The sequence below is a fragment of the Microtus pennsylvanicus genome, chromosome X (genome assembly GCF_037038515.1).
Source record: "Microtus pennsylvanicus isolate mMicPen1 chromosome X, mMicPen1.hap1, whole genome shotgun sequence".
Taxonomy (NCBI): domain Eukaryota; kingdom Metazoa; phylum Chordata; class Mammalia; order Rodentia; family Cricetidae; genus Microtus; species Microtus pennsylvanicus.
Window position 1 is genome coordinate 117,757,027 of NC_134601.1, and position 14,864 is coordinate 117,771,890.

A 14,864-nucleotide genomic window follows, 5' to 3' on the forward strand; every position below is an offset into this window, starting at 1 on the left:
TAGTCTTGTTCATCGAGTAGAATGAATGGATTTTATTTTACGTATTTTGCAATGTACAGTAAACTCTTCCTGAGACCTTTTGGAAACCTTGAATTTGTAAATTCAGAGGTTTCACCTCTGTAACAATCTTTTTCCATGCCCCTGGTATTTATGACCTCAATTAATTCCTTCTCCTGGACCTGGGACTTGCTTCTTTCCATTGGCAAAACTAGCCATGTGCTCAATCAGAAGACCTAGTAGCTTCTGCCTCTATATTCTTGGGGACAGAATGTTAGCTGTCAGGCAAGTAATCCAGCTACCCTACAGGAGAAGTAGGTGAGGAGAGAGAATCCTGAAACTGTACAGAAAAAGGGACAGAAGCACAGTCAACTGGGCATCTTGTGGGAATCTAACTCCCAGGTGACATGCCATCTGACTAGCCATTTGCAAGCCTATATCCAGAATGGCTAGCTAAATTCATCCCCGACTGCAGAATTCAACACCAACAGATAAGCAGCTATTGCTTAAGCCAATAAAGCTTGGGGTAATTTCTCATGCTACAGTAAAAAGAACATCAAATAGGAGCAATCTCAAGGTCAAGTACCCACCTCACTACGTCCGCTCACTACCCTTCAACATCACAACAGTCTTTTCTCATTCCATGGCCACTTCTCACAAATAAACAAACTCTGGGTTCTCTTACAACTGTTACTACATACACAATGATGACTAGATAAAAATTGTTGAAAGAAAGAAGGAAGGAAGGAAAGGAGGGAGGGGAGGGAGGAGAGGGAGGGAGGAAGACAGGGACAGAGGGAAGGAGGAAGGGAGGACAAGGAGGGAGGGAGGGAGGGAGGGAGGGAGGGAGGGAGGGAGGGAGGGAGGGAGGCAGGCAAGCCTCACTAGGCTGCCAGAGCTGGAGGCTGGGGGTGGAGCTTCTTCACTAGGTAGTTCACTACTTTGTGTTAATTTCATAGGCTTGGGGCTCAGAGCCTCAGTTCGACAATTTGCAAATGACCCCCTGCCACCCACTTTCAAGGTCACTTACTAGAACTAGGAATGTTAAACCCTGAGTATCATGGTTTATGACAATTCCATACCCCAGAAAGGACTGGACAAGAAATGCACCACCAGATCAGTGAGGACACATAGTAAAAGAAGCTAGAGTGGTCCTGCTCAGAATCGAACTTCCCATCCGCCACTTATTTACCAAAACACCTCTGGGAAGCAACTTCGTTTTTTATGCCTCCATTTCCTCACCTGTAAATGGGAGTCATAACACTTCCTACTTCCTAAGATCATTGTGAGGATTGAATGAATATATGTATAGAGCCTAGATAAATTTCTCTTTGCCTAACTGTAAATGATTGTACTGTAGATATTGGGAAGAAGTGCACATGGATTTTAAATCATATAAATAGCTCTTTTAGTGACCACACACGAGGAAAGGGTGCCAGCTTTCAGAAACTATATCCTATATAATTGCTCTCTTAAGAGGGCAGGGTCAGTATGGCATGGTGGAGGCAGTGTGAGCCAAGAAATGTGGATCTAGGTTCTCACTTCAGCCCTGCTTTAAATTAGCTACACGATGCAGGAAAAGTTATCTAGAATATGGAACCAACGACAGAGACTAGGCTGAGCCAGGTAGTCCCTCTCAGAGCCTTTTGTTTCTCCACCTTTACAAATCTCTTTGAGGTGGAAAGAGGGAAGTATAATTGCCATCAATTTTAAGATGGAGATCCGAACTGAATTTGGTCAGACTCAAAACACCAAAGCAGGGGTGGAAGGGACAAGGGGATTCCTTTATTCAAGAGAATATATCAGTCAGGCACAGACTGCACACAGACTATACTTGCCATAGCCCTGGCAGTTAGATTGGTCATGTGATTGAGCTCGGGCCAGGGGCTTGGATGAGTGCTCCTGCCACAATCTCATTTTCTTCTGTTGCAGAGAACCCAGCAGGGACTCCAAGCCTCCAGAGAATGGGAAAGCCACAAGAAGGGACAAGATCAGGCTGCTTATCACAGGAAAGCCCACAGCTGATTAGATTTTCTTTATATCAGAATGTTGTGTTATCTGTCTGAGGTTTAGGGTTTATATGTTGCCTTCCTTGAATGATATGCTTTTATGGGCCCCTAGTTAATTGCTAATCCAGGTTCTGATTTCAAGAGGAAACTGACCTACGAGCTAGAGATCACTGACATATAATTTGTTACAGGTTGAGCCAAACAAATGACATGGACTTGGGAAATCTGAATTCCAACTCACAGTTTCCTAAGCTTCTACATCTAAGCCTCTCCTCTTGTAAGCAGGCCGAAAGAGGCTGCCCCCACCCTGGGTCGCTGAGTCGCATTTAATTGTCATTTGTCTTGCGTGTTTCTTTAGGGAGTTAAACCATGAAAGCCGTGCTTAAGAGGAACCAGTTGTTATTTAGAGACCAGAAGGATGGATTTCTCAGGTGTCCTGTTGTCTGCCCTTATCCTTTAGATAGATCAAAACTGTTAACTTAATATTTCCCAAGGATTACGGTTGTGACCTACAGAAAATTAAGGTAAAGTTTCAAAATCAACATTCACTTTGAAAGAAAAGCGAGAAATCACCTGAGAGGTTCTGGCTCTAACCCATAGCCAGGGCTGGGCATTCACACCTTTGCTTTTTAATCTGTTTCTTTTTTGCTGTACTTAAATGGCCATTTGTATTTTTCAGCAATTACCAGTGAAGTCTTGCAAAATAATTCCCATTATTCAACCAAACCAGGAATACAGAGTTCATTTTATTTAAAACTGGAATTTGCCACCCTTGCACCGAAGAAAAGTGAACGTGGGAGAAATGGAGGCTTTTGAAAATAAATAACCGAAGAGGCCCAGCAGGGTCCCAAGCTCTAAGACTCCTAGAAGAGGACCTGGACTTCCTATTAGCTGCCACCATTACTGAAAATGCCTCAGTCCCTTTATGAATCCATTCCACGTGGCTCCTGCCCCAGGAGCTGAAGGCAGGCTTCCTCGGAAAAGCTGAGAACGTCTGGCACACCAGGAAGGAAAGGAGTGGTACCCTGGTTACACTATGAAGCTGGCATGATTTAAGTGCTACCTGGACCCGTTGATACCCCTGTATTCAAAGCCCAACTCCTTTAAGGTGGGGGGAGTGGCCTGCTGGCTCCTGAAACACAGAGTAGGAAGCCCCATGTATAACGCTGGGTGCAACTCAGAAGGAATATAAAGCCCAAATGTCCACGAATGGGGGCAGGGAAGGAATCCCTTTCCAGGTTCCCATCCTCCAATCCTGCAGCCCAGTTGCTCTGGGTCTCCCACAGGAAGGGATGAGGCTTGGAGGGCTGCTGCCCTTTTGCACACAAACCAGCACTCCTGTCTCCCAGCCTTGACCCCAGCCTGGAGCCTGTGTGGCACCACTCTCAGGTTATCTGGCAGCTCAAGTTTGGCTCCCACCAGGCAACTGGGAAAGGAGACCCCAGCCCTGGAATTGTGGGGTCAAAGCAAGCAGCATCTCCAGCCGCAGGGCTATTTTTAGATGCTGTTATCTTTGCCTTGCTCACATGCAGCTGTGAAAAACAAACTGGTGACCGAGGGGCACACAACTGCAAAATAGAAAACCCATAAAACAAGAGCTTCCAAACTCAAGAGCATATCAGGCTATGACAGAACACTATTCCACAATGGCCAGGTCTGCCTAGCCTTCCCCTGAGGGAGGCCAGTAGGGCTTTGCTCCTTTACTGCAAACGCAATCCTGGCTTGGTCCAGCTTTGGCTCACCAGCCGGCAAGGCTGATCAACCAGGCAGCCATACTTATGGCCATGGGTAGTGACCTCCTGAGACAGGTATTCGAAGGGAGCAGAATCGATAGGGTTAACACTGCCACAAACTGAAAAGCTCCAGCTCTCTCAGTTCTTTCCTCCAGCCCATCCTACCAGTTCCTCTGCCTTCCAGCGTCACAGCTCCATGACAGTGAAACCCCTGCACAGGCAAAATGTCACCCAACATTAAGTAGCAAAGCAGGAAAACAGGAGAGAACCCCAAGCGGGATCCCCTACTTCTCTCAGCGGTTAGAACACCCTCCCGCAAGGCCAAGCCTCAGGGCGCTCTTCCACTCCCAGTGCCCTCAAGTCCCCATGTCCCCTTCAGGCAGCCCAACGCCAGACACCGCAGCCTTTGCCGACCCCTCCACCCATCTGCTAAGGGTCTGGACAACAGCTTGGAAAAGTGGCGCCCCGCCCCAAAACCCGAGATGGGGGGTAAGGAGGGTGGGGAGGCGGCGGCAAACTTCAAAGCTGCAGCTGCAATATGTTTTTTTTAAAAAAAAAAATAAAAATAAATGTCCCTCGAAAACCAACAGGGTTTCATTTGTCCCTCCAAGCTATGTGTGGTCCACCTTGACCGCCCGCTCACCCTCACTCAGCTCTGCCAAGGGGATCAGGCTCTCTCCGACCTCAGCGGCGGGGATTTCCTCTCCGGCTAGCGCGCGGCTGGGCTGCCGTCCATGCCTCCTCCACCCCCAAGTTCACCCACAACCCAGAGGTGCGAAAAATTAGTTTAAAAATTGTCAATTGCCTAGACCCCTTCCCCCCAAGCTGGTCCCCTCTCACACACACCCGAGTGGCCTGGGCTGCGAGTCATGGAGCATCCCGGGGGGTTGCGGTGAGGTGCCGCGCCGAGGCTAGCCTCCCCCGGTGTCCGCTCGGGCTCGGGCTCGGCCCTGGGCAAGGGGCCCGCGCATCTTTCACCAGGTGCAGAAATCCTACCGCCCGTGCGCCCTGGGCGCGCCGCCGGGCCCCGTGCCGGTTCCCCGGGAATGCGACCGTCAGGTGAGGTAGGCATGCGTGCCGGCTCCGCAGCGAAGCAGCAGCTGGCTGGGGCGCAGGGCTGGGGATCTGCCTCTTCTCCCTCTCCCCGCAAAGGAGAGGCCTCTCGGGGGCGGGAGGGGGGCTTTCCAGCGCCTTGGTGCGTTACGACCGCATTCCCCCTTCCTTTTTTTTTTCTTTTATCTTAGTTTCTCCTTCAGATGCAAGAAGAGAGATCGCAGGAATCCATGCCCAGTTTCAGTCTAACTCGGTCCACAGGCAGAGAGAGAATTATGAATGGATGCTGCCTTCTGATGAGGAAGTCGACTGGGGAGGTCTCTGCGCACGGCGCGCTCCATCAAAGCAGGGGCATTGGCCCCTCCACTGCTTCAATGCTGCAGGCTGAGCCACCTAATTGACCACTGGGAAATCAGGTGCCGGGAGACCTGGGCGGGACGAAGCCCCCGGTCCACGCTGGGATCGAGCTCCTGGCCCGCATAGACAGCTTCGATTTACAGTCCAGTGAATGGGGAGGACTGCGGCAGCCAAACCTCCCGGGCAGCAGGCAAGGCTGCACCAATGCTCCGCAGACAGCCGCCCGGCTCCGCGAACATCTCCCGTCTCTGCTGGGCTAGAGAGAACCTGGCTAGAAAGAATCTGTCCCCTGCTGCCAGCCGCAGTGATCTGCAGGTCTCAGCCCCCAGCCTGAAACTCGGCGACGCGCGGGAGCCGGCTTGTGCGCTTCCACGAGCTGGGGGTTGCGGAGGATCCCGGATCCGGATTTCTTGTACCTGTGCGATAGTGCGACTGCTGGGGCTGCGCGTTACCCATACCCAGAGTGGCAGCAGACTCTGCACATCACCAACAGGCTGGACCCACCGCGGTTGCTCAGCACAGCACCCCCCGTGGCTCCCCACTCACATCCCTGTCCCTAGCCTCTGGCCAGAGCAGAGGAATTGGAGACGCTAACCATAGCGAGCCCACCTTCTAAAGCAAAAGGACTGAGCTATAGCTATCAGCTATAGCATGTGCTGGCATATAACAGGGGTTGAGGGGCAGGGGAAAAAATGTGACACTGCATCCCCTCCCTCCATTCATCTCTGGACTCTGAAACCTCACATCTAGACACAACTCACTCTTCCCTGGCTTAAACACACTGCAAGGACAATGCCTTTGCAGCCGTGTATTAATCTCCAGGGAAGGATGATTTACTAGACCAGCTCCGAGGTTGAATCAGGATTAAAAACCATGACACTGTGTGTCCATGCCTTAGGCGGGCAGGTTCTATATATAACAAGTCAGTGTAGAAGGCAGAGTCATTTAGGGCCACTTATAACAACGTTTATGAGATACAATCTAATCTATAGCAAGGAGGAAAGCAGTGAATGAAATTATCCAAAGATGCCTTGTGGAATGCCCGATTTTGTTCATTTGTCTTGAGGCTTTTGAAACTCATTTAGGGGAAACTGGTTGACTATTTTCTGACTGGGCTGTCTATTTGTAAATGGAGAGGTTGATGCCCTGGGCAGATTTGCATGTATGCGCAACATTCTGTCCATGAGGCCTTTAACTCCTGCATAATTCACAGTTGTGGCGAGGCACACATTTTGCCAAGGTCACAAGAAATCATGGGGTATGCAGGAGCCCTGAGTAAAGAATATTTCCTAATTGGCATTACTATGAATTAATGGTTGTGGTCACATGAAGAATCACATTGAACCCAAGTTCGTCTGTGTTGGCAGCGCTCCTTCAACCCTGCTCATGCCAAAAGGCTTGGAGGGCCTCCAGCAGCCAGCAAGGGCAGGGAAGCTTGCAGGAGTTCCCATGGAAGACAGTGTGTCCATGGTAAGGAAGATAAGAGAAAGAGAAGGTGCAGCCACCTTCCTAGTTTAAACCCCAAAGTTTAAAGGGTGAGTAGGCAAAGGAAGAAGTGGCGGAGAGGAAGAGATGAGTTTAAAAAGCAGAAAGTCAGGATGGGGATAAGCCCCACATCAGAAGCTCGGGAATGACAGAGTTGCAGGATCACAGTGTGATCAAGAATGCAGACACGATATGTCACCGTGGACAGAGGAGGGCAGACCTGGATCTGGGCAGTTTTGGGAGAGGCTGGGGAAAAGCTACCCATAGGAGGATTGGGATGGGGAGAAGAAAGGATTCTTTTCTTTAGCCCTTCTACTGGAAGGACCAGCAACAGCAGCAGAAGGAAACAATGGGTGGGGGGTGGAGGGAGGCTCAGAAATGCTAAACACAAGCTGCCACCCAGGCTTGCTGCCTCACACTGAGGGTGAGGCTCAGTGACTCTCTATCTTTGTGGTAGCAAGCTCTCAGACCAACTTCAATAAGAGCAAGGCTCCATCATGTGTGAGCTCCAGCTTCCCAGGTATTAAGAAGAGATTTGTGTAAGGGTGAACAAAATGACTGCCCTCCACAGCAATCCCGGACAAGACTGCAGGTAGCTGATGCCCAAGTCACTAATCACACAGTTCAAGCAAATGAGCTTCTTGCTCTAGGTTTTCAGGGCTGCTCCATTAGTGGGGGGGGGGGGGGAACCTTGACAACGAAGAGCGCAGAACTGCACATGGTGATGAAATTAGCCAATTCTTTGCTCCTTCATATTGAAATCTTCAATACTTAGGTAGTTCTTAATAGTGGTGATGGAATTACTATGATGAAATTATTTAAATTTGAACAGGGTTTTAGCAAGTCCTACAGAGTAAAGGAAACAAATATGAGCTTTGAACTCAGACAGACAGATGTCTTTTTTTTTAATCTTTAACCCTTTAAAAAAATAAGATTCTCAGAAAGAATCCTAGCTTCTATATCCATTAGCAAGTGTGGCTTTGGTAACATTCTTTAACATCTCTAACACTTGTAAAATGAATGTAAGGATATCGAATTTAGAGGAATAAAAGAACAGTCATAAAGCATGATGTGGGTGTCTGACATATAACAGAAGGTCAGTGAAGGCAGGGAGGGTCTTCCTGTGTTTGAGGCCTTCACTCACAGTGCTCATACTGTATGTGCTTCCCCCCGGGTTCCCATTATCTGTGCTGTGGTTAGGGTACCTGAAGTTTTCTATGGCTCAGTGGTTCAGGTGGAAACACTGATCAAGTATTGTGCTAGCTGCTAGAAAAGACAGAGCCAAGACCAATACCCTTTGGAGCTAGCATTCTAAGGACTTAGTTTATACCCAAGTCCATGTGGGTGTCTTGCTTATTTTTTTTTTTTGAAAGCCAAAAATACCAGGTCTCAGGAGAAAGAATTGCACATGTGTCCTCCCTTAGACTAGTAAAGATCTACAACAAATTTTATCTGGAAAGGGTCAGACAGAAAGTATTTTGGGCATTGCAAGTCATGTGGTCTCTGCTTCAACCACTCTTGTCTGCTGTGGTAGCTCAAAAGCAGCCAAAAGGAATGCATATATTCCAATAAATTGTTGTGTTGTTCACACAAACCAGGGTCTAGGTGGGATTTAGTCACGGACTCTAGTTTTTGAATCTCTGACTGATAGTGTGGTTCAAACACAATTCTTCTTTTTCACTGGTATTGTTAATCCGAGGTGAGATATAATCCTTTCGCCAGCACGAGGTAGGAAACAGAAGAACTGACCAATGGAAAACTGGCAAAAGGGATGTGTGTCCAGGCACCGCCCATAAAACTCCTACCCTTTCCCTTCTATAGTTTTCTCTGCTGGCTGAACAGAGGCTCCACGGGGGCGGTGGAGCCCCAAGATGGGTACTCAAATGTCTAGCCAATGACCTAGACTTAGCTAAGTGAAAAATAAGCCACTGAAATGTTAGAGATTTTATTCCCGAATTTGCCTACCTTGAGTAATTCATTTTCCTATCTCTTTAATCAGACGACAGAAAACACAATTTAATGCTTTGCTGATTACTTAGGGTCTTTATTAAGAAGGCTTATTATTGGTCTCTATGGTAACACATTTCTAAGACGCTCGTTCTTTGATATTTAGTTCTCAGCTGTCATTCCTCTCACCCTCTTCTTAGCTCCTTCCCTATAGTTGAAATCCACAGTGGGATTAGTTCACCTCTCCCTCCACCATCTATACCCTCTCCTTATGTTTACCTGGAGCTACTTTCTGGCTTCAAAATCTTTGAGTACAAAATGTACCCATAGCCAGGTGACATCTGCCTACTAAGAAACTAATCGTCTGAGCAAGAACCTTCAGGATGAAATGCACGGGCTCATGGACAACTCTTTCCAGCCTTGAAAAACTTCCCTCTCAGGAAGCTTTTGCTTATTTCCAGGTTTAGGCCTGTGTTCCAGAAAACTAAAGTCATTGGAAGCTCAGTAGCTCCGAGAAGAACAAGCAATTCTGTACTGTCCACTCTATGCTTTTTCCAAGCGTTATTTCTTCTCCCAGCTATGTTTGGGGATTCTATAGCCGAGGCTCAATCAACTTCTATCCCTTAACATTCATGGAATATCCATCTTTAAAATTCACCATTTTTGCTTAATTGGGTATTTCATTAGTGCCAACAGATCATAGTTGGAACTTACTTTGTAGGAGCTGAGAAAATGGATTGTAAAATGCTACATAATTTTACCTAGTTCTAGAGGTGGTATATAATCCTCGTACTTACAGAGAATTTACCAAGAAAATTCAGCCATGTGTTAGGCCTGGAGTCTGAATTATATTGTAGTGTGAGAATATGGTCTTCTCCCAGCATGAAATGGAAATCTGAAGAGGAATCAGCGAGGCCTGACCAAGGAGAGAGAGAGAGTAGAGAAGGCCAAGAGACAGTCTGATTTTCAGGGTTAGGTTATTGTTGAAAGAAAAGGTATGATCCAATTTAAAGATCCTCTGCTTTTTCCCCTAAAAAAAAAAAAACACAAAGAAGGGTAGATATCATCTACCAGTTTTTCTCTAAGTCTTTTTTTCTGACTATTATTCCATGAGACCTGGAGACCAAAACACTTTCCAAAGTAATTCCCAATTAGCAGTATTTATTTATTCTTCACATTTCTGCTTAGCGTTTGTAATTGACAACTATGCCCATAAACATCAGTGTTTGTAAAGGCAGAAACATGTTCATATCTGGGAAAACATTTTATCCCGAGCTGCCTTTGTTAGTGACCACAGGGATACCAATTCCAGGGCATTCACCTGCTCTTCGGGCTTGCCTAGAGCTACTTCTTAGCCTTATTCTCTTTGGCTCTAAAATGTACTAAGTAAGACCCAAAGTGGAGACTCAATGTTACCTCTTAGGCTTATTTCCCTGGAGCTATTCAATGTCTCCTCCATCGATATGGACGTAGCTACATTTTACTTCTAGTCTATTCTAGTAGCAGCCATTAGAACTGCTGCTAGCCTACTCCTGTTCACAAGACATCACCAAAATATTAAGATTCATAAAGGATTATTGTGTATTCGTACAAATCTTATACAACAACAAATGTTTTGTTCTGTGTTTCAGAGCAGGGGTTGAACCCTAGGCCTCACACATGCTAGTCAAGTGCTCTAACACTCATCTTTCTCCTCAGCCCTTATCACAACAAATGCAAATTCATTTCAGAGCACCAATACCTAAGTTAGTATCTATACGGCTGCCTGGATAGATTTTCTCTCTCCAGATTCTCCAAACCATCTGGCATAAACTACTGTATTGTGACCTGTTAAAATAAGTAACAGCTGTGATAATCCCTCTGGATTTATAGCAAGCTATAAAACTTTGCATATAGTAGCAATGCATATAATATAATAAATAAAACCATTACCATTCTGTGTTGTTTTGGTGGGAATTATGATGATGTAGCCAAAATGGAACCCTATGGACTGCATCTGAGCAGAAGTATTAAGCAGAGGTTTTGTCCAACCTGGCTTCCTTTAGCCCCAGAATACTAAGCTTGCAACTTGGAACTCCTGGTTATTTTCAAAAAACCTTATCCAAGTGCAAACGCAATGCACTCTTTCTGAAAGAACGTGATTACAGAGGCTTTCCCCAACTCCTATTATTTCAAAGGATTTTTATAACAGTGGGTTCCCCAGATATCTCATAGTATATCTATTCAAAGCATAAAGAAATAAAAGCTAAGCCCAATTTAAAACTATAAAATAATTTATGGCACAAAATCTAAGGTTTGGGGTGTTTGTTTGTTTGTTTGTAATTGTTAGCTGTAAGTTATGTTTGCAAACACTGCCAAGATTCCAGGTTAAAAATATTTTATCAAAGTCATCTCTCAAATATAAGTAACACATGGGTAAAAAGACAGGCTGGTGTCTGGCAGGGAAAGGAACAAATTTGCTTTGATTCCAACAAAAGACAGTTACCATGCCCACTGCACGTGGATTTCACAAATGTAAGGAGACAAAGAAAGCAATGGCATGACTGACATGAGATGGCTCTTTACTAGGTTCTGGATATTACACCACAATCCCATTTAGTCCTCCCAACAGTGCTATGCCTTAATAATTATCATTCCTGTTTTATAGTGGAGGAAATTGATGCTCAAAGAGTTTAAGTCACTTGCCCACGGGCATCTAGACAAGGTGGCGATATAGAGTGTGAAACTCAGTTCTATGTGATTTCCAAGTGCATATTCTTTTCCCTTTACTTCACCTTTTTGGATAGCTCTGCATCTGCTATGACCCATGGAAATTTCATGGGCAGTGGTCCATTGTTATGGCCATGAGAAAGGTCCACATTGTTCTTTCCTATTTGAATGTAGGCAGGAGATTCGTTATTATCTGAAGAACATGAATTACATGTATAAAAACTTGCAGACAAATTACTTGGTTATTATGGTAGATTTCAGAAATGGCCGTGGTACTTTTTAGTTCTTCCCATCAACAGTCTATTTCTGAGCAGTTTTTTTTTTTTTGACCAATAGAAATGATGTTGCACACATTCTGACCTTGGACCATGGAAGCCTTAGAATTTCTGCTAACTGTACTTGCTGCATCACTACAAAGGATTCAGGGCACCGGGCGATGGTGGCGCATGCCTTTAATCCCAGCACTCGGGAGGCAGAGGCAGGCAGATCTCTGTGAGTTCGAGACCAGCCTGGTCTACAGAGCTAGTTCCAGGACAGGCTCCAAAGCCACAGAGAAACCCTGTCTCGAAAAACAAAACAAAACAAAAAAACCCAAAAAACAAAGGATTCAGGGCAAGCCTTCTGGATGATGAGACATGTAAGGCCCAGCACACTCACACACACACACACACACACACACACGTCTTGGATCACAGCCTGCTATCAACTAAGCAAGTGTAGGAGTCCACCCTAGGTCTCAAACCTTAGCTGACCAACTCCAGTTGCTTAGGCATGTGCTATAGAGTTTGAGCCAAGCCACCCCTAAGCAGAAAACCTACCTGTCAGGTCGCAAAGAAACTCAGAACAAATGGCTAACTGGGGTGCGTATTTAGCATACCAAAGTGTCTGCTTGGCCTTGGGGCTCACTCAGTCACTGAGGCTCCTCTCAGCACTTATCACCCAGCCCTCTACCCTTACCCTCTTCAGCCCAGGGACTTCCCTTCCCTTCCCCCAGCTTTTCTTTCCTATATAACCCTGCCATTTGGGCCATGTGTTCTCCTGGGTCTTCTCTTATCTTGGCTCCTTTTTTTTTTGGTTCCCTAGGTTCTCTCTTAGCCCTCTTGGCCCTCTCTCCTCTCTCTTCTTCTCTCAGTCTTCCCACTTCTCTCTCCTCCTGTGGCCTGGTTCGGTCTACTGGCCATACTCAGTTCGCTACTTTCCCTCTCCGAATGCCTCTGGCTGTACTCTCCCTCATATTTACAATAAAAACCTCCTCCACCGTGTCTTGCCGTGGTCCTGTCCTCATTTTCATTCGCTATCTATTAAAAGTATTGAAGTGAAAGGTTATGTGGAAAAAAGCTGGCTGATACAACTTTTCAAAAATAAATTCCTGTTTATATCTTCAAACAGATACTAATGTTGAAATTATTGGTTTTGAACAGGACCATGATAACGAGATGCATTATACGACAAAAGCCAAATCTTTCTGATGACTGGAACTTTTGTCAAACCTCAAAATCTTCGCCTCCTCTCAATAGGCCCCATGAATGTCTCTGTTCAGACACAGTTCCTGTTTGCCAGGCTGATATAGTTTGAGGTAAATAATCAGCAAGATGAGGGGACCAGAGCCACCCTCAAGAAATAATTGGGGAATAGAAGGAAGAGAACAAATGATTTATTTAAAGGCTGCAAATGCCAAAGCATAGCTACAGACTGTGGAACAAGAAAAAAAATGACAGTTTGGATATTTTTCTTTTCTCTCTCTCTCTCTCTCTCTCTCTCTCTCTCTCTCTCTCTCTCTCTCTCCCTTCCTTCCTTCCTTCCTTTCTTTCTCTCCTCCTCCTCCTCTTCCACCTCCTTTTTCTCTCCCCCCTCCCTCTCTCTTTTTTAGAATTTGATGTCAGCTTCCTGTTCAGCAGCCATAGCCACAGCTGTCTTCTTAAAGAGACAAGGTACTCAGAAATGCAGGTGAGAGACAGGGAGAGCTGTCCACCCTCCCCTTCCCATACCCTTTGGAGACTTACAGATGGAGATGCTTGAAATGAAGGAAGGAATAATTATCAACTAAATTAGGGCCAAATTGAATTATCTCAGAAAGGAAGAAATAATGGCTACAACTAAGTACCTGGAGCCGTAGTTCTCAGTCTTAGCCGAATGATAGAATTTCAAAAGAGTGAAAGCGGCTCCCAAGTCTGTGCTCTTAATCATGACGTTAATTACCAACTTTATTTAAGAGGAAAAATGGTCAGCATTTGGAGTGCCCATCAGTTTCAGCAAAAGCTATTTCTTCTGAAGAAAATGCTGGTGGATAATGTATTACTTAACTACTCAACTATCTTAACATGTGGGTGCTTGGGCTTTATTCTTACCAAATATCAGAGCCTTTGAACTTTGAATGATCTCATTTGTCTTTCTCTAAGTGTCCTCTAGCTAAAGAAACACACAAATAAGTACAGGCAGTATTCTCATCTGTACATTGAAGGCGGTTTTCATTTGGTATTTACAATACTGCAGGAAGTAATTCATTTAGTTCATTTTTCTTCTTTGGGAAAGGGTAAAAATGTAAGGGGAGTCTCTTTCAGTTAACTCTGGCATAATTTTATAAGGAGTATTAAAAAATTAGAGAAAAAACTTTTGATTTGTACCCCCAAATGATTTTTCTGCATTTGCAATTAAATGGGTATTGTATGTTACCCCCACCAAAAAAAGGCATTTTATCAAGAGACTTCCTGAATTTTTAAAAGCCCGACTCCAGCGACATTTATAGCTTTTCTTAGTTCAAGCCCCGAGCTTGCTTCCATCCCACCTAGGAGATAGCCAGAGGGAATATGCCTTAGAACATTCTGGAGTGGGGACAGAGCACAAGGACGGGGAGGTGTTGAAGAGGGCATGTTGTGCTTGGGAAGCACAAGCAAATTTGCATGGCTGAAAAATCAGGCTGAAGCCAAGAGCTTCCATGATGTGTGCGTTATCATTCTGCAGTTAAAAAAAAACATTATGGGGGAAAATGTGGAGTCTAAGAATTCCTCAAGCCAGCCAACAAGGGGCGCTGTTAACCCAGGGCAGCTTCATGGCTACACAGAAACAGGAGGCCCTTGTGAAATTTGGGAAGGCAGATGATGATATAAAGATAACTAATTGTAGAAAGGAAATACGGGTTTTTTGTTGTTGTTGTTGTCTTGTTTTGTTTTTCTGTAGTTGCAAGAACTTCAAAAATAGCCGCAATCATACCATCTACTTTTTATATTGCCCAGAGACATTATAATCTCTCCCAGCATCTTCACCAGAGTGCTGAGGTTAAAAAAAAATGTGAGAACAAGTGTCTTCTTTCTTATCACTGAAAACACCATCTCTTTATGCTGACCTGTCAGCCTGTCCAAGCAACAAGTTTTCCATGTGGGAAACTCTGCATGGTAACTTTTTGACCTGCCACAACCTCCAGTCCATGTTAATTTATCACCTTTTATGATCCCACAAGACATTTACAATCTTCTCCTAAGAAATGAATATTTGAACAGTATGCTGGGCAACAAATATATCTGTTGCATTCAGTCAAGTTTATTAGCAAAACGTTCTGGAGTCATGAATGAAATTG

The 14,864-nt window shown here is 45.3% G+C and overlaps 1 protein-coding gene across 3 annotated transcripts in view; it reads right to left on the minus strand.

Moving 5' to 3' along the window:
* The window catches only part of Nhs (NHS actin remodeling regulator), a 346,298-nt gene that overhangs the window by 73,564 nt on the left and 257,870 nt on the right, over positions 1 to 14,864 (minus strand). The window contains exon 1 of one of the 3 annotated variants that reach the window (XM_075957466.1): positions 4,586 to 4,811. The exons of the other annotated variants lie outside the window; for them this stretch is intronic. Within the exon in view, the coding sequence (XP_075813581.1) occupies positions 4,586 to 4,811 (226 nt within the window). Of the gene's footprint in view, positions 1 to 4,585; positions 4,812 to 14,864 lie in introns of those variants that run through there. 3 annotated transcript variants of the gene reach the window in all.